Raw genomic sequence first — 18,711 nt, forward strand, 5'->3', positions numbered from 1 at the left:
GCGAGGGGCAATGTTCATAATTGAGGGTAATGGAAGCTCAAGATTTTGAAAAAAATCTGGGTCAGTCAGTACAGAGAGATTTGAAAAGGGAATAATTTGGGGCCTTCAGACAGAAAAGGATTGGCGGATGGACATTCATTAAACTATGAGAGTTGGAAGCAAACCAGTAAGAAAGCGAGAAAAATTCAAGGTAAAGCTCAGCTTCTAGTTTTTCTGGATATAAATCCTCCAGCAGCTGGTGATGTTTGCTAGGGCACAAGAGACTGTCTTTCAGTATTCCCTTTGATTTTATTTTTTTTCCCGTTACTTTATTATTCCCAAGGTGTAGCATTAAATATCATTTCAGAGGCCACATGTGTCCCTGACTTCTCCGCCCCATCTCTGTGGTACATGTGTTGATACATGTGTGCATGTATGTGTAATATATAGCTTTATTCACTAATGTATGGGTACAGCACTTGTAGAATTCGGTATTTATTTTTTTGTGCTTTTTTCCCCCCTAAATGAGCTACAGCGTTTCTGAAAATACCTCTGAAATTCCCACTCTTGTGACTTTGAGCCTTAGCCAGGTAGAATAGTAATAACAGAATCGTGGCCAGCAGTGCCATAAATTTCTGCTGAAGTATCGGGCAAGAAGGCTGCTTTCTGTTTGTACTGTTGTTAGAGATATTTATGCAGGGCAGGTCTTTCAGCAAGTGTGATTATTTTCAGAGAGGCCCTCTCTCCATTCTTGCATTAGAATGTGCTGGGGATGTGTGCGAGGAGCTGCACCTGACGAACAGCAGCCAGACACAAGGAATAAAATCCCTTGGGAATGAGAGTCCTCTTTATAGCCATTTTTCACTTCTAAGGCCACTTGAAAAATATTGTTCTTCAGGTAGATCTCCTTCCTAGATCCCTGGGTAAGCATTTGGGTGCCTGCCATTTTCCCAGACCAAGGAGCTACTGAAGACTTAAGCTTTTCAAGTAGGAAAGTATGCAAGCACATATTTTGCAGCACCAGACGCTATTGAAAGAATAATGGACCCTTCCCACATTCAACCCCATTCTTCTCGCACTCTCTCCCAGACCTCTGGAGCCACTGTGCTAGCAAATGATTACATTCTGTTTCTCTTCCGTAACTCTTCCTAAAAAAAATGTTAATTGAGACGTTGATTTATACAATTTAGATTCTTTTGTTAAGTCAGTGTAGTTAAAAGTAGCCTCTGGCTATTGAGGGGATAGATTGGTGAGACAAATTAGTGCTTGCTGGTATGTTTTTTTTCTGTGTCTTGCCCTTTGAGAAAATAGTATATATTTCAGATTTAAGGAATATGCCTCTTGCATGTGTTTGTGTTGGATGCACCCCACGATAGCTCTAGAAAGTAGGATAATGGGTGTTTTCTGCTTTATGTTATTATATGAAGGAAGCAACTTGAAAAAAAAAGTAGACTTTGGCAGGTTTTTCCTATGCCCTTGGTGTTTTTCAGCTGAAAAGAAGGGGTTATGATACCAGGGTTGTTATAGAGCTTCCAGGCTTTCATACATGTCAGGGATAACCTTATTTCTAGGGTAAAAAAATGATTTCTCATGTCCTAGACAGCTGTTGACTTAAATGGTTTGCAGAAAAGTTGTCTGACCTTACTTCTCAGTAATCTATTCTTGTCTTTGGAGAAAAACAGAACCATTAATCTGTGTGGTTGTTGTAGAGAACCATTAAAATAAGCAACCTATGTGTTTACAGAGGAAGAGTTCTCTTGTTCTACAGGTGATCTGGTGCAGGAAAGGGTAGAATTTAACAGGGGAACTGATATGCTATCACCTATTTGCATTAAGAATGTTTTGTAATTAATATACAAGGAGTTCTCATTTCTCTACTTGGTTTTGTGGCCTTGAGAAGTCCACTTAGTGTTTGTCTCTCATTCTTTCTCTGCTTTTTAAAATGAACGAACTATTACTTTACTGTCTCACAGGGGCATAACTCATGAATGTTTACATCAGGACTGTAAATGTAAAATGCTGCTCTGAGTACAGGGCATTAACAGTTGGCTTTCCTACATTTAGAATAGGAATAGTACTTGTTAAAATGACCTGCAGGAAGCAGCTGATGTAACACTGCGTATAGCATGAGCTACAGCTCATATTTAAACCTAGATTTTCAGTTTCAGCACTTGCATTTCTGCGTGTCGGACCCAAGTAGTATTTAAATGCATTATTGTATAGTTTATTGTGTGTTATGTTGTCGTGCATTGGTAATCTTATCACTCCTCTGTCTCTAATTTCCTTTCAATGTACGTTTTCCAGTTTCTCATTCAAAAGCTTTGGATGTACAGTGGAAAATGAAATACGTTTTCTTTTGTATTAACAAGCCACTACTCCTGAGTGTACAAGATCAAATTGGTAGATAGGAGGTTCCTTGCATGCACATGAACTGTTTTTACTAATGCTGGTTTGAGTCTGGCAGAGCTCATAGCAGTGCACCTGGGCTAACACACGAGCGGCTGTACTGCTGCCAGCGCCGGGCTGGCTTAGCCGTGGCATAGCTGGTCCGGCAGAGCAGCTCCGAGCTCAGGGCACACCGTGGAGGTACCAGAAGGACTTGATAGGAGCCAATTCTGGTGCAGAAACAGTACTATCATCTGGGCTGTCTCACATCCATATTACTCTGAATAAAGGAGAAAAAGCAGTGTTTTATGTTTCTTAATCCTTGCATTTGTTTGCTGCTCTCCACTTCCAGTTCGGCCACCTGATGGCAGCTGTTAAATTCGGAGATAAGAATCATGGGGTTATTACCCATATGTGCAGATTTGGTCAGCACTTTCAGGTTCCAGCAAGATACAAATATCCAACAAGAATTCATCTTTTATAGTTCTTCAAATAATGTACTTTTCACAGTAGATAAGTAATTCCCTTCAGAAGGTGATCACTCCAAAGATTGCTTTCGTTTCTCCTAAACATTTTAGAAGCATGACAATTTCCTATGAGTGATCTGCTTTGAAAGATCTGAGTTGATTTGAGCTGCTGTGTGCAATCTTCTTCTTCACTTACTTTATTAAAGTTTTGTGCATTAAGAGTTAATGTTTTCTGAATGATGAGTTCTGATAATAAAACAAGGTGATATTGCTATGCTAATCAGTGCCCCACTAAAGGTCATGTGCATAAGTAAAAACGTAGTGAACATGTGAGTCAAGGAAGCCACGAAGAGCAGAAATGCCCAACTAGAGTTGAAGCACAGCTGAGTAATGTTCTGCAAAGAAATCTGTTGCTTCTCTTGTTCCTTCGTTTCTTTGTTTTGAAGCCATGACTGATTGATTCACCATCTTAAAGGTAGTGGATTCCAAGGATATGAGCTTCTCTCAGAAAAGTGTTTAGTCCTGAGCATGAGTCCTCAAGTGACAGAGTGCAGCACAATAATGTAAAGGTTAGTTTTGTTTGACACTCTTTCTGGTCACTGACTTCATGATTTTCCTGAAAGGATTGAGTCCCCTATGGAGGTGACTCTCAGGTTCTGTTGAGGACTTCTGTATGGCTTCAGTCTCTTACCTGCTGCATGCCTGTGTCACTACTGCTGGTTTCAGCTCCTCCTACAATGACAATAAGAAAACTGGCTATAAGTGTTCATTCAAGTCTCAATGGAAGTATCTCAGATACCTTAGGATACTCTTGTTTCCTGAGGTTTGTAGATATGCTGACGTGTAGCTGCTGAGTGGTTTTCATCATGAGTTGGTGCCTGAAAAGTTACAGTGTGGTGAAGAGGTGAAAGTTGAACAGAGTTGTTCAGCATGTCAGCAGATGAAATGAGTGGGGGTTACGGGAAGGTTTGCTGCGCTGTAGTGGTCTGAGGTCACAACCAATCATGTGAGGGAGAGTCAAGGCCAACTGCAGTGCATGCAGGTGAAAGATGTTTGGGCCAAATCTTTGTAAAGGCTGATCTGATTTTTAAATGGAAGTTTACTGGTCTAAAATGCTGATCCCTGCTCGCTGCAGGCTTGGTGGAGCCGCAGCAATGGAGAATTATGTGAAATTTCAGGGAGGAGAAATCTGCTCATCTTCAGAAGCATTCCTTGCAGGTAGGGTCTGTCTTGAACTTGCATGCTATCTCCAGAAGTGGATCTTCTTACTTACACTCTCAGTCAAATATTTATTCCCCAAATTCTGTTATCTTTCAGCTTTTAAATCTAACATGAGGAAGGACAGCCAGAGGAAGTTTGTACTAGTTTAGATCAAAATACAGTGAAAAAAGTGTATGTGAACCCACTCTTAGTAGTCCTGTATGTTACCTTAGGTAAAAATGTCACCCTCACTGCCAGTGTTTGTGTCCTGAAAATGATCCTGCCTCACATCTGTGAGGAACTAATTTTGTCAGCTGGTTGAGTAGTAAGACCCAAAAGTTGAAATTAGCAGTTATCAAAAAGTAAAAAGCAAATGCTCTTCTGTTACTTGATCATTTTGTGCTTACTTTACTTAGTAAGTACAAATTACCTATTTTTCACAGATTACATTTTTTTTATGATTTCTGAGTGTTGTTCATTAAAGTAGTTATTTCAATACTGAATGACAGCGTGTTTTTACACCCTGCTGTCACTTCTAGCTTTGTTTCAAAAGGAGAGGTGATTCTCCTTGCCAGAAGTAGAACTGTGGTGCTGTGGAGTTTGTACTTTCAGAAATTCCTTCAGGCCTTCAGTTTGTGTTTGGATTTTGGCTGGTTTGCAAGAATATATGATCCAATCGATACAGTCACATTTTTAATTGAAAACATACATAGCTGTGTACATTAAAAAAGCATCATTTGCATATAAGCAAGAGCCCAGGAAAGTGTGTTTAAGAATTCTTACCTGCACCTGGGCATAAAAAAAGTTTTGTAAATTATTTTGTGTGTATCCATTATGTGTTTGTTTCTTTTTTATCAATGCACATCAGAGATCCAAATACAAGTAAAGTGTGTGCTGTGCTGGCTAATTAAATCAATGCCTCTGTGGAAGGACTTCGTTTCTGGAATTACTCTTGTAAATCTGAGATGTAAACAAAAACCTAGTTATTTTTATATCATTTCCCTTTGCCTCATGTGCGCGATTCTGGAATTTGGAGAGGTATATGTTTATGCCTCTTTTTATAGCAGAATATTTGCGTGGCTGAAATTTTATTGAAGTATAATTCCTGGTTTCCTTAAAGCTGAGCAAGAGAACACACATTCATTTGAGTTGCTCTGAAAGGCCCTTCATTGTAAAACTGTCAAAGTAGCAAATTGTCCTCAAGTGTTTCTTCATTAAGAGATGTTTGCTGCTTTTGTAGAAATGGCTGAACCAGGGAAAGTAAACTGGGAGCTTTTCCTGAAAGAGGGATGTACAAAGAACAGCATTTAGGCCATGGGATCTTGCTGTTCTCCTACTGCTTCTGCCTGCCTGGAGACGATGCAGGCACCACTGCATTTTATTCTGTTTCATTGCAGCTGCATGCTGAGATGAGCAGTCTCCAGAGGCTCCATTTAGCTGAGGTTGGCTTTAGTTTGCTCTTTCTGGGTTGGTTTATTGCATTCTTATAGACCATAAGTTCATTGTGCTGATTCCTTTAAAATGTAGAATGCAAAGATAATACCTGTCTTAGGAGTTTTAGAGTCTAAATGGACTGCATGATTATGGATATGGCCCTTGCTCCCATTAAACGTGAAATTCTAGCTCTTCAGAAGGAACCTGTTTACACGTGAATTCCAATATAGAATCACAGAATGGTTTGGGTTGGAAGGGAACTCAAAGCCCGTCCAGTTCCAACCCCCTGCCACCAGACCAGGCTGCTCCAAACCCCATCCAACCTGGCCTTGAACACCTCCAGGGATGGGACAGCCACAGCTTCCCTGGGCAACCTGGGCCAGGGCCTCACCACCCTCAGCATGAAGAATTTCTTCCTACTATAATTATAAAATCTATTTGTGAGCAGTACTATATTCACACTGTTCCATGGTGTGAATAATCAGACCCACTTCTTCTGCTGAAGTGCAAAAACTCCCTTTTATTTTTAATAGCAAATTATTTTGAAGGCAGAGCCCAGAAGCATGGGATTTTTAGATGTAAACCAGTCTCTTAAGGCTTCCTGTTCATTCGGGTTGTGCTTACTGCTTCTTACCTCTCTCTGGTTTTTTTTTTTTCAAACTGTTCTATGCAAAAGCAACGATTGTAGACTTGGCGCTTTTTTATATTACTAATATGGTCTAGAGGGTTAGCACAGGTCTTCATGGGTACAGATTGTTTCTAATGCTTTTTTTTCTTTATAAACTATGGGCAGGACTGAACATGAAATTTCTGTTATTGTATTTGTGCTTTGTACTCATATACTTGTTGACTGTTTTACAATCCAGTAACGTAGTAGCCACAGGCTAGGAAGCTTGCCCAGAAATCTGGCATATTTAATTAGTGCTAGTAAACAAGCAGAGTTTCAAATTTAATTTTTCCTTCTTTAATTCCTATAAACCTCAAGTCATTTAAAACTTATTTTTGACACTAGTTTCGTTTATGCAGTTGGATAACACTGAAGCAGTCCACAACCACAGACAGAATAGTCCCGGTCTTCCTAGCAAGAAGGGAATAGAGGTTGTTTTGTTTTAATAGTATCTGGGGTTGGCGTAGAACTGTAAATGATAATCTTCAGGTCATCCACTACTCGTTTTCTTTTTCTTCTTGTTAGGCTAAGTGTTTCAAGATGAGGAAATTGTCCTACCATGGGTTTAATCTTGAAAAGGGGAAAGACTGGATTTGTTGCCATTCTAGTGTTTGTACAGAGAGCTGTTCTAAGAGCAAATTATGGAGGCATCCAACCTCTGTAACTTGCTGTGGCCGGTTTATTGCTTCTAGGCTGTGACGTTTAACTCGCTATCCCAGGTGGCGGAAGCCACAGAGGCTGCTGTCTTCATTCTTGCTTTTCAATACCACCTTGTCATCAGGGGCGAAGCAGCTACTGTTGCTTCTGTTAGGGATCACTGAAGTCTAGATCGATGACATTTCTCCTTTCTATTTCACTGCCGAAGCCACATTGTCTCCAGACGAGTAGTGTGCTGATGTCTCCGTATCACGGCAATAAAATACTTGCTAATTTTGGCCAAAAAATGGACTTTATAACTACAGCTGAAATTCAAAAAGAATATTTAAGTTTTGAAAATACACAGATGAGCAAGTGTCTTATTAGCTGTTCAGACAGCTTCTCCTTCAAGCATGTGTTGTTTTTTTGTTTTAAATGAGCAGTGACCATCTCATACTCGTTATAAAGGCAGCTCTCACTTACAGATTGCAGTGAGTTATCACCTGCTGGGCTGTGCAGAACAGCGCTCTTGTTGGTGTGAAGTTTTTCAGCCAGCAGTGACCATCACAGGGACAGAAGGTAACCCACTGCTCAAAATACTATCTCACAGCACTGGTTTCACCAGTATTTTCTTCCCTTCTCTGCAATATTCTAACTGCTGTTTTATCACTGTTGAAAGGAGTGAAATTCCTCTGGCCCAACCTTAAGATGTTATTCAGGTCCTAGTAATGAGTGGAAGATGAGAAAGTTGTTTTGAAATCCAGCTTTGTGCAATGTACATTTTTGTTCAGTTGGGATTAATGCTATATAGCTCCAACTTTAGCATAGTCCTGAAAACATTTGAGGTCTAAGCGCAGTTTCATACCGTAATGTGAGGCAGCAACTTCTGTTATAGCTATTAACAAATCTGGAGATTTAAAATCATGAGTAATCTGGTGTAACCAGAAACTAATCTAGTGTGGTTGTAACCACTGTAATTACTTGTTTAAAAAAATGCAGATTTGGACTTCGGGTGGATGTTTAGCTCTTCTCGTGGTAACAATAAATTTTCTCTGTGTCTTGTCTTTTTTTCCTCTCCCCCCACCCTGTCCTCCTGGTACTTACAGTCATCATCCTACGGTATTTCTAGGGTGTTTTATGAAACACCAGCTATCTATTAAAATTACTCATGAAGTTCATTGTGGTTGAAAAGGTGAGAGACGTCTGCAAGTAGCTTCAGTCTGTCTTTGGTTTTAAATTCTGTCATTCTACAAAGAGAATGCTACGTTAGCCAAGTCAGGAAGCCCCTCTGTTTTTCTGTAGGGAAGCGGGATTCATCAAGTCTACACTTAAGATATCAGCAAACATTTTACCCTAAAATGTCTTTTTCTTCTGTGTAGCCATACAGCATTCCTGAAATGTGGAGCAGCCTGTGTCCTGGCACTCACTGCCAGGCTCACTCTGCAGCGCCAAGTTCTGTGCCCATTTTAATTTACACCTTAGACAAATCTGTTTTCATTATCTGCCTTAATATTTGACAGCTGGAGTCGTTGGGATCTTGTCAGGATGGAGTGTGGTGACTGTATTGCCAAACGCTGAAGTGCCCGGGTATCAGCAGAGCCGAGATGTGAATAGGTACAACTTAAAACCTTGTCATGAAGCGAAAGTGAGACAGAAGCGTAGGTTGCAGTGGGAAATCAAAAGGATACACGGGTCAAAGCGTCAGCTGAGGAAGCCATAGACTCTTGAGGAGCAGGAGCTAAGTGTAATTCGCTTACAGATGAAGGAAATGAGCATTGCTGGGTTTATTGCAGAGGGCATCCTACAGAGGCTGGATTTGGGTAGGTTTTCGTGATTTAAAATTTTTCCTGTCTTTGGATTCAAAGTTCATGTCTTCTTGCTTTCTGGACTATAAGTGCTGGGAGCAAATCAGATGCTGCTTTGTCTAACAGTCACCATGTATTGCTCTTTTATTTCTTCTATTCTCTCCCTCTTTTCTTCCTGCTACCCCTAATGACTTGTCGTTGGACACTTGTCGGGCTGTTTTCCAGTCCCATGAAATTAAACTGTTTCGAATGCAAATATCTTCTAAAGAAAGACTCATGAACACACACCTTCTGTTGTCAGAGCCCATTTGCTTGTCAAGCAAAGATCCTAGCAAAGGGATGTTGGTGATCGGGCACGGCCTGTGCACAGTAACAGCCTTGAAGAGGAATCTTTGATTTTAATAAACTCATGGTGCAGAAATTGGTGGTTTTCATCAGGAACTTGGAAAGCTTCTTACAATTGCAAATCCAAACATATGTGTGACAGCTTTGGTTTGTCCTGCTTGTGGATCCTATGAAGTAAAAGGCCATGTTGAATGAGGCTTTGAGCAACCTGATCCAGTGGGAGATGTCCCCTGCCCATGGCAGAGGGGCTGGAACTGGATGAGCTTTAAGATCCCTTCCAACCCAAACCATTCTATAATGCTTATTTCCACTTTGTTTTTTCCATTTTTTTTTTTTTACTTAGAATTTAAGGTCAAGAGAGGAGGGATTTCTTTTTGCCCATGTGCTCTAAGTAGTCTGAAGGTATGTGATTACCTTGGATCCCAAAACATTGCAGATCCTGGCTGTTACATTCTAGCCACGAGTGTCACCCACGTCACCAGTCTAGGCCAGTGACGAAATCATGGCAGCCTTGCTGTGTTTAAGCCATATATTGCCAGTGACCTATAGCTTTGACCCAGTATTCAGTTACACTGTTTCCCATGCATTTACTGTAATTATTTTATTTGAGAAAATATATCATGTGTCTGATGCTTAGGCCTTTGGGAACTGGTGTAGGAGGGATCAGCAGGAGCTGCTGTTCTTCAGTAGCCTCTCTATAATTCTCCAGCTTTAGTTGTTTGCTTAAAACTTGTTCGTCTTATGTGTTGTCATCCTTCCAGCCCTGGTGATTTTAGGGAACAATTATCTACTAAGGTGAATTGCCATGAAGCAAAATGAGCTGAAAATTGGAAATTATTAGGGTTGCCAGGTGCAGACATTTAGTTCTTTCTCCTTCTTTAGCAAAGAAAGCATTTCCCAAAGCTTGATTAAATCTCTTAAGTCACAGTTTAGCCCAGCATAAGAAAAATAAGCTCAAATACCAGATCTGAACCAAGTGACTAAGCCATGTCCTGTTGTGTTGGAATTGAATTGGTTATAGTGCACAATAATCTACTTTATTGTCATCCTGGACTTAACTGTAGCATAAGATGATTACATTGAATGTGTATAATAATAAGGCTTACACTTTGTATATACTGCTTTAAATATTTTGGCACGTCACAGAAAGAACCTTTACATGCAGGGCTTGATTAATCCTTTTCCTCTGTGTATAGAACAAGTAGCTGCCAGAGCTCAAGGGTAAAACCTATTAATAATGTCTCTGGCAGTTCCCGCCCTCCTTCGCAGTGTGTTCTCTTCTGTTCATACCAAACTCCAGACTTATTATCATTTTGGTCTCTCTCTTTTGCTCTCCCAGTTTCTACAGAGCAATTGAGGTATTGTAGCAGACTCGCGTCTGGTATGAAAGTGTCTAGGATAAAATATTTGCATTTTCTCTGTATTTTCAGTGGATGACAAGGAAAGAGAGAAAGGGGCGGGGGGCTGTGGGGATCCCGGCCCTTGGATTATTTCCTACAGTTGTTAGCAGTCACTATGGCAGAGAAGACCCTTAAAACCACCTTTAAGGAAGTGCTTTCCCCAGCAGCTGTGTCTGTTGTGCTCCTAGATGGATGCACGTGCATCCAGCAACGTGGCTGTGCACCCCCAGGGAGCACTCCTTGAACTTGGGGTGGGTGAGGAATCACTGCTGTTCTCGTTTTCGTGTGGGGAAGCTGAAACAAGATGAAGAAAGACATTTTATATAAGGTCATGGGATGAGTTGGCCATGCAGCCATCAGCACCCTTGCTGTTCAGTGTCAAAGTCAAGAGGGGTGTTAACGTTAAAACACAGTGTTGGTGCCAAGTTAACGACCCTTTTTGACAGGGGGTCACACAGGCTTATTATAAGCCATTACTAACCTTGAACAAATATTAATCCTTAGTTCTGACTGCTAACTGGTGCTTTTTATAGTAGAGAAAATGATTTAGTTTTTGGCTTTCCAATGAAAGTTGATTCCTTTACCAAAAAGTTTTCAGCATGTTTTTGTCAGAAGTATGTTCATAGTTTGTATTATACTCCCGTGGGGATATTAATAATAAAACACAACAAAGGGAAACGGCACACGGTGAAGGCTTTAAATGAAAAATATTTATTATTTGGAAGGCTTTTAAGCAACTTAGGTCATTAGATCAATAAAACATTTTCCTTTGGAAACTACTTCCCATTGCTGCTGCAGTGTCTCTTCGGCAGCAGGAGCTGTGAGGATGGATGAGTGAGTGGGCAGACACGTTGTGAGCGTGGCCTGTCCGCCCTTGCCAGGTCCTCAGGGGCCCCAAGTGTGTTGCACCCTCCTGTCTCTGTACATAAGATTGGTACAAAACTGAAGGAAGAGGAACGGAAGCCAAGGTCACCCGTGACACATTTTGTAAGACACCTCGCAGGAGCCTATACCAGCTGGAAATCTTGGGTGATTGCTTTTTTGTGCTCCTTTCCTCCCTGTGGCAGCTCTCTGTCATCACTGAGGTATTCCTCATAGCCAGGACCGAACCGGTTGTTCCACCCAAGCAGCAGCATCCTCTGAACTCTGCTCCCTCTCTAAAGCCACTTGGAAGAGGGGTGCAGGGCAGTGCAGGGGGTCCTGGCCTGCGCCGCTACCACTGCTGCGGTTCAGCCCGGAGGTGGCAGCATTTCACTGGTGGGCAGACACAGTGGGACATTCATCCATCCCAGGGCTTTGGGATCCTTTTGGCCAAAAGCACTGCATAATAAAAAAATAAAAAATAAAAAAATCAAGGTCATAAGGTGTCTGGGATTTTTGAAGCGCCAGCGTAACAGTGGTCTTTTATTATTAGTGAGTTTACAGCCAAGAGCTGTCCCGTAAATGAGCAGTGAGATTTAGGAATTTTTTTTTTTTTCCTTTAAAAGTAGGAATGTTTGAGACATTAAAGGTGGTTTGGCAGCTTTTGCTGTGAGACGTCGTGTTGGTTTGTACACTGGCTTTATATCAATGTGAGAGCCCACCTCCACGCGGACAGCCCGAGGTCAGCAGCGTGTGCTCCTTCACGCAAGAATACAGTGTGTAGTGTGGAGGACAGGAAGAATGTGGTTGACTCTTTGGGTACATGGACTGTGACCTCATGCAATTAATTAGAACATAGACGAGTGTGGAATGTGTAGTTTGCACTTAGTGTGATGTTATTTATTTACTTATTTTGGAGGGATGAGGAGGAAGATGAACTAATACCCTGTAAGCCCATGGTGGATGTAATTCAGATATCGGTTCAGGAGCCAGGTTAATAGCAGGTATGACTAGATTTTTATTGTGTCATTGCTCGGATTAGAGTACGGAAAGCCTCAGGTCCTTGAGCTTGTTTAAAGACCTTCATATTTTCCATCAACAGCTGTATGAAGTTAAAGGGAAAGAGGCCATGGGATTTCTCCTTCTCAGCTAGTTTGTTTGTGAGGTGGTGAGGTTAATGTGGCAATATCCCATGCTTAGTAGAGAGGCTTTTTGGCTTTAAGCATTGTGTTTTCTCCCCTCAGATTTATGATTTTGACCCCAGCCTGGCATTATCACACTGTCAGTGGGAGTGCGGGGCTGGTTTGAACCTCCAGCTCTTGGTGGTAATCTCTCTTAATTAGTTTACAGTTGAAACAATTGTCCATGTTTTTGCCTTGGAAACAGGGGAAGTTTGCTCTATCAGTGGTTGATTTCCCTGAGGGAGGAAATCCTGAGAGAGGTTATCAGGGAGAAAAAAGCTCCGGTCTCCCCTTTCAAAGCAATGCCACGTAGGAAGCATGCATCAATCCTGTTAGTACTGCTTATTATTTCACAATGGCGTGTCAGGAATTACGGGCATAGACCTTTCTAAGGACTCTTGCAAACCTTTATGCACTCTCATCCCGCATAAGGACTTTGTGGAATTATGTGCTGATAAAAGCTAATTTTACACATTAAATTGCGTTCTTTGAAATTGCTCTTTTAATTGCTGATCTTTCCCTGACTTCTCCACAGATCTCTCCGAGCCTCCTTGTTGTCAACTTTCTGCCAGGGAGCCCTCCATGCCTCATCATTAGGGCTAAAATCTGCCATCACTTAACATAACACTTAGAGCTCACAACTGGGAGCAGCCCCCTCCCTTGCATGGGAGCACAGACAATAATAGACGCTATAATGGCAGCGCAAATGGGAGTTTTACCATGTATTTTAATGACTTGTGCTTGATTACATTTGCTAGATTGAACCAAAGTTCATTCAGTAATTGGTACGATTCTTAGCGGGTTTACGTTTGACATTCCTCACTCATTAAAGAGCTCCAACAATGGCTGTTACAACTTTCATCTCTACAGTGACCCTCTCCGATATATATCCAGTCTTTTTCTTTTCATAAACCACCCAACCCGGCAGTCATTAACACTTAACCATCTGCAGCCAGCCCCTCCTGGAACCTTCTCCCTTGCTTTGATGATATAATTAAAAGCCTTCTGTATTATCTCCCTCCGAGCGATAAGTCTAGGTGCGTCAGCTCTCGGCACATGCATTGTTTGTTATTCGATTCTCGATTCTCTCTATATCAGCTGTTCCTCATGACGGGCTCATTTTTCATATGTTGTAAAGATTAGCTGATGGAGTGGGAGATCAGAGGCATGAGAAGGGAGTGGGGCTTTCAATATTAGTAACCAGATGCTAATTTGAAATGGTGATGGAGTTCGCTGTTATCTGTTAGATTATTTGGCTCCTTTGCTTTTACCTGAAGATAAACTGGTTTGAGCACTAGTCAATGAAAATTAACCTCATCTTTAGTGGCTTGCTATGATAGAATGCTCTTATCAGTCTGCTTTAGCGTGGCTATTCTCTCCTTGAGCTTGGTTTACAGAAATAGCAGCTTTGTTTATGCATGTGCCCAAACTTGCCTGTTTGACCTTTGAAGCTGTGATTATAATATTAATCTATGGGACTATTCTGTTGCAAATCACTTAGGTGGTCTGTATTTCAGAGGATTTTCATTGTGGGACCTCCCTCGTGTCCAGCATGATGTTTCATCTTTGTTAGTATATTCTATATTGAATCTAACTCAGAATGGCATTTCAGTACATCTTGTCTGGCTGGTTTTTGTGGGGGTTTTTTTGTGTGTGATGGAGCACTGTGCTACTGCCCGTCCACTCGCACTAATTTTCGTATAACTTTATAACAAAATGGCTTAGCTACAGAAAAACTTGGTACAATTCTTGCCTGCAACTACAAACTTCAGCCCACAAATCCTCAATACCCTGCAGTGTAGCTAAATAGTGTTATTCCAGTTTACAGGTGGGGAGACTGGATGTGTGAAAGCTGTACAGACACTGGCAGCAGAACCAGCGTTTATTGAGGAGTCTCTGTTGTACTTTCTTCTGCTTGACGTCCAGCCCTTGCAGCCTTCCTCTGCCTTGTATTTAAGGGGGTTGTGATTTTGAATAGGAAGGGAAGAACCTGGCATTCTGGCACTAAAAAAGTTGTGTCCTGTTTGTTATCTTTAAGTTAGGAATTGGTGTTTTCCTCCTATTTTTCCCTCTCCTTCCCTCGTTGCATCCATTTCTGATTTTGTTGACGTTTCTTCCCTTGTTCCATTGTTTTGTTCATTTTCCTAGCTTTCATCCCTGCTCCATTTCTTTCCATTTGTCTCTCTCATCCATTTCAATAAACTATTATATTCACTATATAAATACAAGTAAGCCCTTTTTCTCAGAGAAGACAGGAAAATTCTCCCTCTCAAAAATCCACAAAATGAGGAAACCGTCCTCAGGATGCAGAGCAGGAGGGAGTCTGCTGCTGACTTCTAACTGCAAGACCTCATTAAAATTAGTGGATTCCCTATCCTCTTTGCATAAGGAACGTTGCTATTTGGGCTGACTTCCACAGCAACATCTGGGCCACTGATAACATCAGTACTGGAACATTGCTAGGTGAGCTCATGTTTTGTTAATGAAGTAATCTGCTGAAAGTGCATATATCATTTTTTTAGTACCACGTACTTTGCAGTAAAGTGTCGTTTGACTATTATAGGAACTTTGCTCTGTAAGTAGGACTTAATAACATGCTTAGCCGGAATTGAATGGCATCCTTGGGAAATGCAACCTGAATTATAACATTTTGAGACTTAAATACTTCGGTAGTTCGATGCATTGGTTGATAAATACACTGAAAAATGGCTTGCTAGAACACCTGATATTCTTGGTAGCTAATACTTGGTCTGCTAATATTGGTTTACTACATATATATCTATATATACACTCAAGTTGTGAGTGAACCCTCTACTGAGCTAAATAAATAATAAAAGTGATCATGATGACAAACATCTGACTTCAGCACGTTCTGGAATAAGCGAACAAAGGTTGGATGGAATGTACTGGTAAGATATGTTCATTCAAAGTTCATCATGAAGTCCAGTTGTCAAAGGAGGAAAAATGAAAGCAGAGACAATTTTGGGTGTGGATTGATAATTCTGTCTTTAATAGCCTATGGACTGTGAGCGCAGCTACAGAGCTCTCAAACAGCCCCGTATAGTTCCTGACTGTTGTTGTATTTTGTCGTTTTTAAATTGCAAAATAAATATTCTTGTGGCTTTTCTGTCCTGAGAACTCATGGCAAGTGTTCAGACAGCCGAAACACACTTACGTGAGGCTATAGGTGTGTGGAGGGAAAAGGAATATTGGCATAAAATATCTAGCTACTTCGAGACAGGTTCCAAAAAGGGTTTCCACTAAGAGCAGAGAATTCATAAGGAGAAGTGATAGAAGTAATTGATGAGTCTTTCTGATTTAAAACTGTGTTCTTAAAATATTGAAGCTATTGGAGATTTCTGAGTTTCTGAAATATTAACCTACCACTGGTCTGAAAGTGGAGATTTCCCCATTTGGCATTGTTTGGCTAATGATGAGAGGAGCACTACCGATCTTTTCCATCTTGCTTGGCTGGATAGGCAAATGCTTTGTAATTGAGCTGTGGCAGTCATTTGTAATAGGTAGTGTAGGAAAGGGGAGCAGACCCCATGTCCTTCCCATATTCCCCTCCAGGAAGTGCTGGAAAAAATACAGTAGTGTTGTTGTTTTTGCTAGCAGAACATGCACAGCCTTGCATATTAAGACAGGCATTTAGCCAGAAGCTTTGAATTATTGTACCCTGGCATTACCCACTGTAACTTTTAGCACTCTGGGCCCATTACTTTGGCTTTCTGCCCAGTAATGTGCAATTTCCACTTACATAAGAAGATGGAGCAGGAGTAATGACTCCTTGGAGGAGGTGTTTTCTTTCGCAGCAAATCAGCCCAGGGCCAGCAGGTGTAAGTTTATAGACACACTCCAATAATGGCAGCCGACACTGTTCTCTTTGGTTAATCCAGCAGAAGATGGAGAGGAACAGATCTGCCTTTACATGCTTTTCACTGTCACTGTCTTTATTGCAAAGTCAAGCTCTTGTAAATGGCCACGCAAAGATCCATGACTTTCTTTTTCTTTTTACTTTTCCAGGCACCCCAGAATGCACATCAGAACAGGGCTGATGGATGCCCATCTCTACTGTTTGAAGAAATACGTGGTAGACTTCCTTGTAGAAAACAGGTAAGAAACCGGGCAACACACCTGCAAGTGCTTGCATTGACATATGGTTTTTACCAGAGCTTCTAAAAGAAGATTTGTTTCATTAAATTGGTTAGCATAAAATAGAAATTTAGAAGAAAACATTTTCCGGAATGTTTTATCTACACTAAAAAGGATGCTGAGCATTAGAGCTGAGTTTCTTATTCAGGCCTTTTAAAATTATATCTAATAACATCATAAGCGAAAGCTAAAATTTTTGCCTCTTTTCTGCATCCCTTGTTTTCCAAATGTATCTGTGATTTTTGGCTGCTCATTTCACCAGGGCCGCCCCATTGTTAGGGCTGTGAATACATTTCTGACCTTTGATTTCCCCCACCACAGTCTGTTTTGGCCTTTGCAATCACCTTTTCTCTTCCCCTTCACATCCACCACCACTGCAGGTGGGCTATCTCTGTAGCATCCCATGTTTTTTGCTTGTGATATTCCTCTGTCAAAACTCTGAGACCACCCACTAAGAGTAAGAAAAACATCCATTTATGGAAGTGGGGAAGGATGTTAGCTATAATATTTCATAAAACAGACCAAAAAAAACCCTGTTTATCTTTTAAAAAACAAACAAATGAACAACCACCCTCACAGTAAGTAGTTCAGTTTTGGAATGTTGTCCTGTTCCTAGAATTTTTGTAGCACTCTCATGCCCACTAGATATATGGAATGCTCACTGAGTTCTCAACAGTTTTTGTCCCCTTTTAAGTAAGATAAAAGATAAAGGGGCTGACTAACTGTCGTGTTTGTAGTATTTTTTCTGAGCGTATAAACTGATGTGAAAAAACATTGAGGTGGGTATTTGTGGTAGTTGGGATTATATACAAATCTGGTGATGCAGCTGGATATAGAATCATAGAATCATAGAATGACTAGGTTGGAAGGGACCCACTGGGTCATCGAGTCCAACCACTACCTAAACCATACCCCTCAGCACCTTGTCCACCTGTCCCTTAAACACCTCCAGGGATGGTAACTCAACCACCTCCCTGGGCAGCCTATTCCAGTGCCCAATGACCCTTTCCGTGAAAATTTTTTTGCCTGAACCTCCCCTGGCAGAGCTTGACGCCATTCCCCCTTGTCCTGTCCCCTGTCACTTGGGAGAAAAGGCCAGCTCCCTCCTCTCCACAACCTCCTTTCAGGCAGTTGTAGAAAGCAATGAGATCTCCCCTCAGCCTCCTCTTCTCCAGGCTAAACAACCCCACCTCTCTCAGCCGCTCCTCATAAGACTTGTTCTCCAGCCCCCTCACCAGCTATGTTGCTCTTCTCTGGACACACTCCAGAGCCTCAACATCCTTCTTGTGGTGAGGGGCCCAGAACTGTACACAGGATTCGAGGTGCGGTCTCACCAGTGCCGAGTACAGAGGGAGAATAACCTCGCTGGACCTGCTGGTCACGCCATTTCTGATACAAGCCAAGATGGCATTGGCCTTCTTGGCCACCCGGGCACACTGCTGGCTCATGTTCAGTTGGCTGTCAACCAAGACCCCCAGGTCCTTCTCCTCCAGGCAGCTTTCTAGCCAGACTTCTCCTATCCCTTAGCACTGCATAGGGTTGTTATGCCCCAAGTGCAGGACCCGGCATTTGGCCTTGTTGAACCTCATGCCATTGGTCTCAGCCCAGCGGTCCAGCCTGTTCAGATCCCTTTGCAGAGCCTCCCTACCCTCCAGCAGATCCACGCTTCCACCCAGCTTAGTGTCATCTGCAGACTTGCTAAGGGTGCACTCAATGCCTTCATCCAGGTCGTTGATAAAGACATTGAACAGAGCTGGACCCAGTACTGAGCCCTGAGGAACCCCACTTGTGACTGGCCTCCAGCTGGAGTTAACTCCATTTACCACCACTCTTTGGGCCCGGCCATCCAACCAGTTATCAACCCAGGAGAGTGTGTGCCTGTCCAGGCCAGAGGCTGACAGTTTCCTAAGCAGAATGCTGTGAGAAACTGTGTCAAAGGCTTCACTGAAGTCCAAAAAGACTACAGCCACAGCCTTTCCCCCATCCAGTAGTTGTCATAGAAGGCGATCAGGTTAGTTTGGCAAGACCTGCCTTTCGTGAAACCATGTTGACTGGGCCTGATCACCCGGTTCTCTTGCATGTGCTTCATGATAGCACTCAAGAACACCTATTCCATGACTTTCCCCAGCACTGAGGTGAGACTGACAGGCCTGTAGTTCCCCGGATCCTCTCTGCAACCCTTCTTGTAGATGGGCA

General features: G+C 41.9%; 1 protein-coding gene across 1 annotated transcript in view; it reads left to right on the forward strand.

The window, feature by feature from the left end:
- Positions 1–18,711, forward strand: part of EIF2B3 (eukaryotic translation initiation factor 2B subunit gamma) — a 106,040-nt gene that overhangs the window by 36,860 nt on the left and 50,469 nt on the right. The window contains exon 6 of the mRNA XM_054072947.1: positions 16,387–16,476. Within this exon, the coding sequence (XP_053928922.1) occupies positions 16,387–16,476 (90 nt within the window). The remainder of the gene's footprint in view (positions 1–16,386; positions 16,477–18,711) is intronic.

The sequence above is a fragment of the Cuculus canorus genome, chromosome 8 (assembly GCF_017976375.1).
Source record: "Cuculus canorus isolate bCucCan1 chromosome 8, bCucCan1.pri, whole genome shotgun sequence".
Taxonomy (NCBI): Eukaryota; Metazoa; Chordata; class Aves; order Cuculiformes; family Cuculidae; genus Cuculus; species Cuculus canorus.